The sequence below is a fragment of the Pristiophorus japonicus genome, chromosome 4 (genome assembly GCF_044704955.1).
Source record: "Pristiophorus japonicus isolate sPriJap1 chromosome 4, sPriJap1.hap1, whole genome shotgun sequence".
Lineage (NCBI taxonomy): Eukaryota > Metazoa > Chordata > Chondrichthyes > Pristiophoridae > Pristiophorus > Pristiophorus japonicus.
The window spans coordinates 12,278,664-12,292,579 of NC_091980.1; the positions used below are offsets into that span (position 1 = coordinate 12,278,664).

Sequence of the window (13,916 nt, forward strand, 5' to 3'; positions counted from 1 at the left end):
TCTGTAATTACAGGGCTGTCTTTTATAAACACAATAGAATTGTTTCTGCTTTCCTCGAGATATTTAGAGCAGGAGCATAGTACAGCTGTTTTGCTGGAAATCTTTATTAGGCAGCAAGGACAAGGCATTTTGTCTGAGCACAAAGTTAATTCATATTATATCAGCAATACGTGCTGTAAGTGTAATTAGACGTTGAAGTTAATTACCTATCAGTGAGGTAGCACTTAAAATAGTATCGGCACCGTTATATGGTTTTGGTTATGCTGGGTACATTTTGAAATTATTTTGTTGATAGCCAGAAAGTTGAGACTTTCAAAATTTCCGTGAAGGCTCGCTTTAATATGACCTCAGTGTAGTTATAGGCAAAGACTCTTTGTGTCGCTGTCTACCAATAAGGGAAAGAAATTTCGCTAGAGATCCACCACCCATCCCCCAACACCGAGGGACGAAAGCAGGCAGCTTATTGACGTTTGAATGAATGCACCGAGCTGTCTCCTGAAAAGATCTCCTCGCTTTTCCTCCTAACTCCTGCATTTTATGACTTACTTAGGATGGAATAATTGATATTAACGGACAGAAGAACTAATGTGAGTCGAAAAACACATCCCCGAAAAGGAAATGACACATACAGGCGGGTGCTTTTTGTTGAGAAAGAAAGCGATACCGTCCATTTTGCTGCTTTGTGCCTGGAATTTGGTTTCCGGGCAGATTCGTTACTCCATTCCAGAAGAATTGGAACACGGTGCCGTGGTTGGAACAATCGCAAACGATTTGGGATTAAATTCAGAGGAACTATCAAGTCGCAGATTCAGGATCGCTTCCCAAACATCATTGCAACATTTCGATGTAAATCTCCAGAATGGAATCTTAATTGTGAATACAAGAATAGACAGGGAGGTCCTCTGTGGACAGAGCCTCACCTGTGTATTGCCTTTGAAACTCGAAATTGACGATCCTGTGGAAGAGTTTGATGCCGAGGTCGAGATTGTGGATATAAACGATAACTCTCCGCGTTTCTCGAATAGAGAAATCCGTTTGGAAATTGCGGAGTCGGTGACACCTGGAACACGGTTTATTTTAGAGGCCGCGCAGGATCCTGATGTAGGAAGCAATTCTATTCGAATTTACCAACTCACTCCAAATGAATACTTCGGCTTAGATGTACAGACTCTTGGAACATGGAAATTACCTGAATTGGTAGTGAAAAAGTCGATCGACCGTGAAAAGAAATTGACGCACCAGTTCTTGCTCACTTCTGTTGACGGCGGAGTACGCGAGAGGTCCGGTACTGCTCAGGTAATTATCATTGTCTTGGACATTAATGACAATGCACCGGTTTTTCCACAGTCCTTGTACGCTGTTGATTTAATGGAAGATGCTCCACCGGGCACTTTGGTGATTAAACTTAATGCTACTGATGGAGATGAGGGGTCCAATGGTGTCATCGCTTTTTCGTTAGGTAACTACAACGATAAAAAAATATATGAAGTATTTAGAATTGATCCGAAATACGGAGAGATAAGGGTAAAGGGAATATTGGATTTCGAAGAAACAACTGTTTACGAAATTCACGTGGATGCAAAAGACAGGGGAGCACCGTCACTTTCCGCACACTGTATTGTTCGGGTGGATATCAAGGATGTTAATGATAATGCTCCAGGCATGATCTTGAAATCAGTTTCCAGTACAGTCAGTGAGGACGCTCCTACTGGGACATTGATAGCTTTGGTCAGTGTTACAGATCGCGATTCGAATGAAAACGGGCGTACTGATTGTCAGATCTCCCCAGGCGTCCCCTTTGATCTGAAAACCTCCTCTCGAAATTCATATCGGCTGATCATACGCGATATACTGGATCGGGAACGTGCCGCTGAATACGCAGTGGCTGTGACATGCAAAGACCAGGGAAGCCCACCACTATCCACGAACAAAACAATGATTGTGCATATTTCTGATATAAACGACAACGCGCCCAGCTTTATACAGTCGTCACACACAGTCTACGTGAACGAAAATAATTCACCCGGTAGTTCTATTGGATCAGTGATAGCGTTCGACCCAGACACTGAGCAACATTCCCAGGTTTCGTATATAATTCTGGAAAGCAATGTTCAGGGAGATCCAGTTTCCTCATATGTTTATCTCAACTCAGAAAACGGCATCATCTATTCACAGCGGGCATTTGATTACGAGCAGCTTAAAAGTTTTAAGTTCCGAGTTCAAGCTCAAGATATGGGTTTCCCACAGCTTTCCGGTAACTGTGCTGTAAATGTCATTATTCTCGATCAGAATGACAACCCTCCTACAATCACGTCGCCTAGCCCAATGGATAACAACAAGACAACTGTGCCTCGATCTGCAGATCCAGGAATTCTGATCATGAAGATAATTGCTTCTGATGCTGATTCTGGACAGAATGCACGGATTTCCTACCAATTGGTGCAAGCCACTGACCCGGGTCTTTTTACAGTTTCGCAAAGTTCAGGAGAAATAAGAAGTTTTCGCCGATTTAATGATGGTGACGCCACCACACAAATACTAGTCGTCCAGGTAAAAGACAATGGGCACCCGTCTCTCTCTGCCACTGCCACGATTACGCTCACTATAACTGAACAGAACGAACAAATTCGGTCAGAGGTTGGTGATCTACACGAAGATTTACAACAATCTTCCGATTTGACATTTTATGTAATAATTTCTTTGGGAATAGTATCGTTCTTACTTCTGGTTATTATAGTTGTCCTTGTTATTGTCATTTGTCCAACCGACGGAAATCTTGGTCATACTGGGAATTGCTTTTTTGCAAGTTGTTGCTATGTCAGAGAGTTAGACTCCAAGTCTAGAATGCATAATTCGCACGTCAACCTTCAGATTGTGCCAGACTCACAGTTAATTACCAACGTCCTTGAAGTTCGCCGGAACGGATCCCTTTCTGATACGTACCGTTATAAAGTTCGATCAGCACCAGAGGCTACCAAAATGGAATTAATGTATTTCTCTCCAGTCACGCCTACAGCTTCTGGAACATTTGGGAAAAATATTAGAACTTGTGCGTCAGAACAGAGTGCAAACTTAACGAATAACTCGCAATATATATCTAATGAAGTGAGTATTATACGTTTCAGTAAAGAAAACAAAAAAAAAACATTGGAATTGCACAGCGAGTGGACCAGCATCTGTAAGAGACAGGCAGCTTAATGTTCAATTGCTGGTCCAGCTGTTTTGCACTTCCAACATTTTCTATTTGTGTCTACAAAAAAACTGTGTCTTACTAGTATGCTCGTTAACTAACTAGACACATTTTAATGTTATACGTTGGCATTGTTTCATTTCTTAATGAGCGATTATAATGTAAATGACAGCCTTCGGTAACGTGAGGTAGCAGATTGTAAAATGGTGGTAGTGTATGAACGACCAGTGCCATTCATCATTAGGAATTGCTCAGAGTTATGATGCCGTTGCGCACGTTCGCTGTATCTGACGAGCGCACACTAATAGCAGTATTAAGCTATCTAAAATAGAATCATGCTGGAACTTCATTATCATGCATAACTACATATAAAATACAAGTCTCATAAAGTGGATGTGGGTTCGCACTTCCCCTTTGGCGAGATCGGGGATGCCGGTGACCTTCAATATTAATCGTAGGGACCGCTTTTAGTCTGATGGGGTCCGATTCAGCGAAAATAAACACAGAAAAGAAAATCCGCTGCAGTCTCGCTGTGCATTTAAGAAATGTTTCCACTGGACAGTAATTGAAGTTGTCTCTGGAATCTTCGGGTAATCCTCTTCTCCATCTAATTAGCTGTCCAGAGGTGAACATTCACCCATCCGTCTCAGTTTTCCTCTTTCTCTAATTCCCCGCAATTTCTGTCAGTCCGTTCATACTCTGGAATCAGCAACGTTTATTTCTGTTGTCACGATGTTTCGTAAGGCTTTGGTGTCAATACTTACCAGTACAAATTACTAATGCAAAATCTAGCATTTAATTTTGCTATGTCAGCTCCGATATTGTTCCATCGCTATGTTATATAAATAGCATATGTTCATCAACTAACCATGGGCTGGGGCGAGTGCAATTTCCGAGTTTGCCCTAAAAGCAAAGTTTGTGGCACCTAATCAGGACTTCTTAATTAATCAAGTTCTTACATCTCAACCGCTATATATATCTTACATGTTTGGCATTGACACACCAACTAGGCTACTCAGTAGAAAAAGAAAGTGTGTTGTCTCTGTTGTGTAGTGAGTTCTAACTGTTGTGCAGTGAGTTCCGATCTGCGAAACGTCCATCAACCATTACTCTTTGCTTCCTGCCTCTGAGCCAATTTTGGACCCAACTTGCCACTGTGCCTGGATCCCATGGGCTTTTACTTTCGTGTCTATTCTGCCGTGTGGGACCTTATGTAAATCTTTGCTAAAATCCATATACAGTACATCATATACACTGCCCTCATCGGCATTCCTGGTTACCTCCTCGAAAAATGCAATCAACTTCGTCAGACACGAGTTTCTCCTAACAAATCAGTGCTGCCTGTCCTTGATTAATCCATGTCTTTCTAAATGAAGATCTATCCTGTCCTTCAGGATTTCTTCCAATAATTTTCCTACCACTGAGGTTAGGCTGACTGGCCTGCAATTACTCGGTGTGTCCCTTTCTCCCTTCTTAATGAAAAGTACCACATTAGCAGTCCTCCAGTCCCCTGGCACCACACCTAAAGCCAGGGAGGATTGGAAAATGAATGTCAAAGCCTCTGCTATTTCCTCTTTTGCTTCTCGTAACTGCGTGGGATACATTTCTTTCGATCCTGGGGGATTATCCACTTTCAAAGCTGCTAAACCCCTTAATGCCTCCTCTCTCACTGTGTATATTGCAGCTCATATTTCACACTCCTCCTCCTCGATAGCAGTGTCTGCATCACCCCTCTCTTTTGTGAAAACTGATGCGAAGTATTCATTAAGACCCATAGCCACATCTTCCGCCGATGAGATAATACATTTCTGGCATTGGAATTTACTAGACATGTATTATTTACATTGTCAAATTCCGCCATTTCCAACAGCTGCAACTGAAACATAACGCGAAGGACGTTTTGTTAAAAAACATAGAAACATAGAAAATAGGTGCAGGAGTAGGCCATTCGGCCCTTCGAGCCTGCACCACCATTCAATAAGATCATGGCTGATCATTCACTCAGTACCCCTTTCCTGCTTCCTCTCCATACCCCTTGATCCCCTTAGCCGCAAGGGCCACATGCAACTCCCTCCCGAACACATCCAATGAACCGGCATCAACAACAATGATAGAAACATATAAAATTCTGGCGGGATTGGACAGGTTAGAGGCAGGAAGAATGTTCCCGTTGCTGGGGAGTTCAAGAACCAGGGGTCACAGTCTAAGAATAAGGGGTAAGCCATTTAGGACCGAGATGAGGAGAAACTTCTTCACTACCGCAGAAGGTTGTGGAGGCCAGTTCGTTAGATAAACTCAAAAGGGAGCCAGACATATCCCCCACGGCCAAAGGGACCACTTCCCTTTACTTACTTACCTTCTTGCCTTTTGTTGAGACTAGTGACTGGTCTCACGTTATACCTTTTGTTCATTCTTCCACCTTCACTAGTTCCATTTTTCTTTTCCCTTGCAGCTTCCCATTTAACTCCAGAAGATGAAACAACTGTTAACCTATTTTCACCTCATGGAGAAGCATGTTCGCAAACATTCATTCAATTTGTGACAGTATGCCACGTTTACTTCCTTCAATCTCGGAAACTGTATTTTCTGACCAAGGTGCTGCCTCAACTACATTGGGAAAACTATCAAAAAATTGAGCGACCACATTACTGACGCTCTCCATTTTTTCCCCAACATTTACACTGACCTCCATCTGATGCGCCACTTGAACCAATCACTGATCTCTCTCAATTAAGCCTTTTACCTGACCACAATGAAGTTTCATCAACAGTATCTCATACTCAGAAATGTAGAGAATTTGGAGGATGTGTAAAGTTGAATGAGGTTAGACAATGTGGTTAGAGGATGAAGACATGAGAATCAGTTTTTAATTGTGAAGTATTGTTGACTATAAGCCAGTATAGATCAGCACGTGTCGAGTGACATGTAGTTGGGATTTCGTGCAAGATACTATATGAGCAGCAGCGGTTTGTATCAGCTGAAGTTTACAGAAGATGGAATTTGGAAGTCTGTCATTAAAGGATTGGTATGGTTATGTCTGAAGGTCACAAAAGCACTGATAAATGTTTCAGTAGGCTGAGATAAAAACAGATATGAGCAATGTCCTCAAGGTTGAAATCGGCCAGTCATTGTGATGGAGAGGTTATGGGTTGGAAGTTAAGCTGCAATTCACATAGGATGCCATAGGTTGTAAACTGTCACGGACTGAGGCAGTGGCCATAGACGGCATAGAGCAGGTAGAAACGGTAAAAAAAATTTATGGCAGTGACAGAAAACATGACTTCAGTAACCTAAATCTTTAGTGGAGGAATTGCGATTTATCCAAGACTGAATGTTGGACAGGAAATCTGACGGCAAGGAGGCAGCAAATATGTCGAAAAATGGTATCGAAGTGCAGAGTTCTCTGTCCACAGCATATATGTGGATGTTTATCACATGTTTGTTGATGATGTTGCCAAAAGCAACATATAAATGGGGAAGAGGATGGAATCAATGATAGATTGTGTGCGATTAGAAGTAATGATGTGAGGGCACAAAAATAAACTATGGCTGCACATGATCTCACCACGATTTCTTACGGAAGAATAAAAGCAATGAGAGTAGCCAGATTGAACTGGACAAGCAGCATCGAAGGTGTTAAATACTGCAGAAAGGGTGAGCACGATGAGGAGGGATATTGATCAAAGGCACACTCAGAGAATGCCGAAGAGCCTCCTTAAAGTTTTCTTTGAACAAGATTTTCGTCAGCTCTCCTAATACCTCGTTTTGTGGCTGCATGACGTTTTTATCTGATTGCGATTTTGTGAAGCGCCTTGGGATGTTTAACTACATAAACAATACGACGTAAATGCAAGCTGTTGTTTATGACTATCGCTCGGGGCTTTGATCTTTTCTCTCAAGTATGTCACATCACCCCCATTCATTCCAGTAATCAACACATTGGGCTTAGTTCTGGTGAAGAATGGATGGTGTGGGTTTTTTTGTTGGCTTTATAGAATGGAAGAAGTATCTAGAAAAATATATTTATATTTATTTCCTGGATTTTATATCCATTTGACCTAAAGCCTTATGAAATGTTTATACAAAAATGGTATTCTTCACGGTTAGATGGTCGTATTAGACTTAACAGTGAGGGATATTCCAGCACACTGATCCACGTAACTATAGAGAACAGACGTGGTGTTGGTCATCTCTCTGGAAGGAGGAGTGGTACAGATTTATGTATTTTCATCCATTTCCTTTAACTATTTCATCAATCATTTGTTTACTGATGCTGTTAAGTTTAGTCTTGAAGTGTCTTTTCCTCGGCATTTTGCAAATATTGTTCTCTGTTCGTTTCACAAACAGTATTTCATTGGCATAATTATCGAGGGATATGGTTTATTCAACTCTAAATCTTAAACAGTGGGTTAACATTGAAATATAGCATGTCCTCCGACGTTAATAACCCTTCAACTAGGCAGGAGTTTAATATTTTGATATTTCAAATAACAGTGTTGATATTTGATGTCTCCAAGATAAGAGGAGACTAATTGATGTACTGTTTCTGACTGCTCCATTTTTGATCGGGGCGGAGGAGCAATGAGAGGTCTGGCCCAGGAACGTCGTGATCAGGGCCCAGGAGAAGCGAGGGTTCGAGTCCAGAAGAGGCGAGGGCCCAGGAGAAGCATGGGCCAACCCGCACTGCGATCTATGGATATTAGGAGAATGCATGCATATTAGGACTGTGCAGCAGAGCTTGTCTCCAGTCGTCTTGGTTAACCCTTGCCACTGGATCAAGACCTAGTTCTGTCAAGCCCGTGTGGTGGCTGGTGTGCAACGGCCGCCCACGTTAAAAGAGACCATATATAGGCATCTTCCACCCTTCAGTATATACTTCGGGACGTAGATTGTCAGGTACCTCATTGAAACACCCGTGAATTCGTCTATTTTTGTGTGCAAGCAAATCATCCTCGATACGAGGGGCTGCCTAATACTATATTATAGCACATACGCCCAGGTGTTGCATTAAAGCTTGACATGGCTCAACAGGTATTTCCAGAGGAACCTTGAAGATAAAAGGTCATATTTTTCAATGTTTGCGTCATGCCCGATATCTCCAGGAAATGGTACCTTTAGCTTGGACACAAATCTGCTGTGCTATGCTTAGGAGAGATAACTTACATACCAGGTTTTGGTTTGTCTCTAAGATCCAGGTAGTTCAGTCCGTAGAATATCTGACTTTAATCTGTGCATAAAGGTTTCAACTACTTGTTGCACTTTGAGACAAGATAAAAGCAGCATTAAGAAAATGCATTAATAAGTATCAACATTTGATTTGGATATGTCAGCCGAGGCTCAATGGTAGCAATCCATCTCTAAGTCAGAAGATTATGGTTTTAAGTTTCATTCAGAGACATGTGCACATGATTTAGGCTGACACTTCGGTGCAGCACTGAACTTGTGGCGCACTTGCAGAGATTCCATCTTTCGGAGGAGAAATTCAATCGAAGTCTGTCTGCCCTCACCTAACCAGTCCCAAGGCGCTATTCAAAGGAAAGCATGGGAGATCTCGCAGGTGCCCTGGTCAATATTTACCTCTCAGCCAACATCACTAAAGCAGATTATCTGGTTATTATCTAATTGCTGTTTGTGGTGCTTTGCTGTGCGTTTATGGGCTGCCGTGTTTCCTGAATTGCAATGTTGACTACACTTTAATAGTATTTAATTAGTTCTTTAATTCTTTCTTTCTTTCTTATTTTCTTTCTTTCTTGCTTTCTTTCTTGCTTTCTTTCTTTTATTCTTGTTCCAGCATAGCGTTAGTCGATTGCATATATCTTGTGCGCAGGCAATTATTCATGATTCAAAACTCTTATTTGTGCAATGCAAGATGTTATTTAGTTCCATATGCGGTTGGGGGGAGGGGGGATGGGGCTTGGACCAGCATAATTATACACAACTATTTTATACGTAAATTTCCGAATTTGCTTGCCCACTTTCGATTTGTATGAAGGGATTATCTTTGATACAAACTAAGTGCTCAACTGCTGTCTGATAAAGATAATTTACGTAGAAATAATAAGCACGTGTTTCCCTTGCTCCCCTAGATCATATTCAATCAGAATGAGAAAAAATAGATAATGCTTTAATTGAAGAATTGTTTTTTATAAGAATGGAATTGTGATCTCCATTCGGACAATATCAGATTACCTGAAGTAATTCTCAGTGTAACAGAATGGGTCAATATCTGAGCTAATTTGTGATAGATATATTTTTCGAAATGTGTTATTGAATCAAATTGGTAATGAATGCCAGTTCTCGTTAATTGCTTACATTTCTTTTGTTAATTATCTTACCCTGCGTTAATCAGTCTTCTATCTTTTTACTTTCTTCAGTGCACATATTTATATCTGTAGATCGATTGTTTCTGAAATGTATTAATTCCTCGTAAGCTTTGATGTAATATTGACAATTCAGTTTCCATTTGAAGATATATATATTACATTTCTTGCCAGTACAAACAATAGGTCTTTCCGTTTAGTTGACTACATACTGGAATATGTTGTAAATGACTTAGACATCATAAGAACATTTACATCTCTGCCTTTAGTACCTGTTTATCTTGGAACATATTGAGTTATCATGGTTCTTGAAAACTTTTGCACAGGAAAGGCTCTCTTTGCTGCCTTTTTGCTTATGCATCACTGTGATTGGAATATAAAGCTTTCGTTTTCTTTTTTATGTTTTAAGAGTAGTTGTCTGTACCTAGATTCAATTATTAAAACTAGCCTTACAATTTAATTAGCGTTGATGATAACGCTGCTTCAACATTCTGGAGAGTTACATTATTATGCAATAAAGCTTGCTGATGTATGATTAAGTCTTGATTTAGGTATGGCTTTTTATAACCTCTCTAAATAGGGATCTGGATTATGCAGTTGATTACTAGAACGCCTAGTATGCGATGTTGAAATTGGATGTTTTAAACATCATGGAGGCTTTCACATATTGATATATGTTGCATGTATCTTAACCAATTATGAAGGAAAATAGTTAGACTATAACTATTCAAAAGACATGGCAGTAAATCGGTTAAAAGATATAACTAGGGGTCTGGGTATGAGATTGCACAGTCATATATTCAGGGTTTATGGGCAAGTAGATTGGACTGCAGAGGTGCAGGCAGACACTGCTGAAACTCTACATTTTTAACGAGCTGAACTAATATTCAAGGTTGTGTATGGTGTGCATATTCTATGACCAGGAAAACGGTGGCAAAACTGTGCTGCTGGGGAGAGCGTGTGATACCTGTTGCTCAATGAATGATGGCTAAAGTAGATTTTCAATTAAGTGACTATTATTCTTGGGGAAGATGGTCAGAACACTTTGATGTAAATGTCACTCCAAGCTGTTAGTTTCGTTGAACCAAGTAAGCCTGCTTTGGCGGCCTTTGTGATCTAATATCTCAACTAGGGAATTGCAAAATTATCCAGAGTACATTTGATGACTAAGCAGAATGTGTCTCACTAATGAAAACTGCAAAGTTACATTTGTTACTTTGGGATATGATTACTGCCACTCAGCATCCGACGAATGTAAAAGTCAATGCCTCTATGGTAAATTGGTCATGGATAGTCAGTTTATAGGAAAAGTATCAGTACTCTGCATTAGTAGCCTACGTGATACTTTTTAATGAAACAATTAAGTGCCTCTTAGCCTTGGCTTTTGCCAGCCAACGTCTAAGCTCTCGGTACACAGATATATTAGACATGTTTATTCGAATTGGAAAATCTGCATCTCCACCTGCCAACACTTCTCAATTATTTAGATTTTATATCCTTAAATGTGCTTTTATGATACCCATGGAGCAAACAGATGGTGGGAAGCTAGGAGCTAGAAGGGCAGGTATTGCTTATCCTGTCTTTACATGGAGATTGGCTTGGGAAGAGGAGCATGTGTTGGGGGAGATTGAGAAGTGGACCAGGGTGTCGCAGAGTGGACATCACTTCAGAATGTTGAAAGCGGAAGATAAAATGTGTTTGGTGGTGGGATCACATTGGAGGTTGTGGAAATGTCGGAAGATGATCCATTGAATATGGTGGCTGGTGGGGTGAAGGTTTGCTTTGGTTAATCATATCCTTTGTCATTTAATCACTCCTGACCTCCACCCTATCACAGACCCTTCCCATTATTCTTTCCTCCCTTCCCCCCTTTCCCAGCCACTGAAATTGTCGAAAATCTATTACGTCTCTAACTTTGTTCCATTCTGATGTGTGATCATCAACCTGAATAATTAACTCTGCTTATCTCTCCACAGATGCTGCCTGACCTACTGAGTAGTTCCAGCAATTACTGTTATTATTGCAAAATTCCAGCATCTGCAGTATTTCGCAATTGTAAAATCGATTACATTTGCCTCTGTTGACCACTTACGCAATTTAACAAGTCCCTTAGATGCATAATATAATTGATCTGCTAAACATAATATATTCCAGACTGAAGAATAGGCATGAACAATGTCCTGCGAGATCGAATGCTCTCCCATGGCATTACACGTCCTAAGTCAGATGGTCTACTGCATAAAATGCGCATATTATATTATTTAATCCAGATCATATTATTTTGCTGCTAACATGAAGCTATGGACGCTTAAATATAGGTTTCATTGTTGGTATCTATAAACTGGGTAAGATCAAAAGTTCAATACCTCTTAAGACTGCATCCATAATTCTGACTTTCTTTCTTTTCTAAAGTTACTTTGAGAATATCAATCTTCAGTTATCGACACTCTGGTTTCTATCCCCGAAGAAATCCTTTTCTTTTAAGTATAATGTTAACAGTCACTCAAATGTGACACATAATCTGGCATTATTTTTCAAATTACTCTGGTGTGTACAGTTTCTCTTTGAAGTACAATGCAACGATTTGAATGTGGCCCTTGAAATGTATTGAACAAGTATCAGTGACCAGAAAAGAGAAGTGTAATGCATAGAAAATGCATGTGTGTGACATTTGTGTGAGAGAAAGAGAAAGACTCAGACAATGAGATGTGCATTAACAGTTCTCCTTCAGCTTTACTTATGGCAAGTTGCAGGGCGCTCTTTCTCTGTTACCTTTGTGTTGCTTTTTCTCACTACCTATATTTTTGTTTGCTAATGTTTAGCGTCTGCCTTTTTTTTGCCTTTTCACTTTTCATTTGCTGGGAGAAGTGTTCAGCATTTGTAGCACCAGGCACTATACAGTGGTCGTTGATCTTGAAGGGACATGAGCAGAGCTACATACCATCAGGTGATATTTATTTTCAAGTAGCATAAAATTTAGGAAGACAGAGGATTATTCGGTCCAGAGGCTGCAGTTTAGAATGTGGGGAACCATTGTGAAGAGCATACACATGGCATAGAAATCTGGTGTGTTGTGCTCGACGATGGTAGCTGTAAAACGTTAAACAAATATGTTGTAGCTGACTTCAGAGTAGAAGAATAAAAAATACTGAAATAGTGGGGATCCATGTGTCTAATGAGAGGGAAAGAATATGTACTGGAGGAATTAATCGGACTAAATGCTGACAAATTTCCCTGGAGCTGATGGCCTACAACTAGGGTTCTAAAATAGGTGGCTGCAGAGAGAGTGTATGCATTGTTTGTCATTTCACAAAATTCCCTAGATCGTAGATTGGTCCCAGCAGATCCGAAGGCAGCAAATGTAATCTACAATTCAAGACAGGTGGCAGAATGAAAACAGGGAGCTATAGGTAAGTTAGCCTCATATATGTGATCAACAAAATGCTGGAATCCATTGTTAACCTGTAACAAGGCATTTAGAAAATGATAATATTATTAGGCAAAGTCAACATGATTTTATGAAAGGGAAAATGTGTTAGACAAAGCTATTAGGGCTTTTTGAAGATGTAACTAGGAGGAAAGATAACGGAGAACCAGTAGATGTAGTATATTTGGATTTTTGAAGGGCATTTCATAAGGTGACACACAAAAGGTTTTTGCACTGGAAAAAGGCTCATGGGAGTGTGGATAATATATTAGTATGGATCTCCGCGTGCAGTTTTATATGAGGCAGGTGGTGTGCTCATTTGCTTTACTGCTGACCACAAGTTCGGGATGCTTGAGACTGCCAAGGGACTTGATTGGTTAATTGATTGGGAAGGATGATGGCCCAGGGACTATATGTGACAAATTGTGATGTTATTCACATTGGTAAGAAGAATAGAAAAACAATATTTTTCAATGTTGAGAAATTAATAAATGTTGGAGTTCAGAGAGATTTAGGTGTCCTTGTACAAGAAACACAGAAATTTGACATGCAGGTATAGCAACCAATTCAGAAGTCAAATAGTATGTTGGCCTTTATTGCAACGGACTAGAGCACAGGAGTAAGGAAGTGTTGCTGCAATTCTACAGGGCTATGAGGACACCACACCTGGATAGCTGTTTACAAATTTGATCTCCTCACCTAAGGAAGCATATACTTAATTTAAAGGCAGTGCAATGAAGGTTCACGGGATTAATAATGGATCGGCCATTTGAAACTGAGATGAGGAGGAAATTCTTCACTCAGAGGATTATCAATATTTGGAATTCTCTACAGCAGTGGGCTTTGGATGCTCAGTCATTGAATATATTTGGATTTTAAGGGAGTCAAGTGATATGGGGATCGGCGTCGAAAGTAAAGCTGAGGTCAAAGATCATGCATCATCTTATTGAATGGCGGAGAAGGCTCGAACGGGAGTATG

The 13,916-nt window shown here is 40.4% G+C and overlaps 2 protein-coding genes across 2 annotated transcripts in view; both read left to right on the forward strand.

Annotated features, from left to right (window-relative positions):
• Window positions 1–618: 618 nt before the first annotated feature.
• Window positions 619–3,083, forward strand: LOC139261968 (protocadherin gamma-C5-like). Its single transcript, XM_070877129.1, has 2 exons — window positions 619–2,990; window positions 3,059–3,083. Exons 1-2 carry the CDS (start codon window positions 619–621, stop codon window positions 3,081–3,083), a joined length of 2,397 nt encoding a protein of 798 aa, XP_070733230.1.
• The window catches only part of LOC139262840 (protocadherin gamma-A11-like), a 338,634-nt gene continuing 327,767 nt past the window's right edge, over window positions 3,050–13,916 (forward strand). The window contains exon 1 of the mRNA XM_070878020.1: window positions 3,050–3,105. Coding sequence (XP_070734121.1) covers window positions 3,101–3,105 — 5 coding nt within the window. The 5' untranslated portion in view covers window positions 3,050–3,100. The remainder of the gene's footprint in view (window positions 3,106–13,916) is intronic.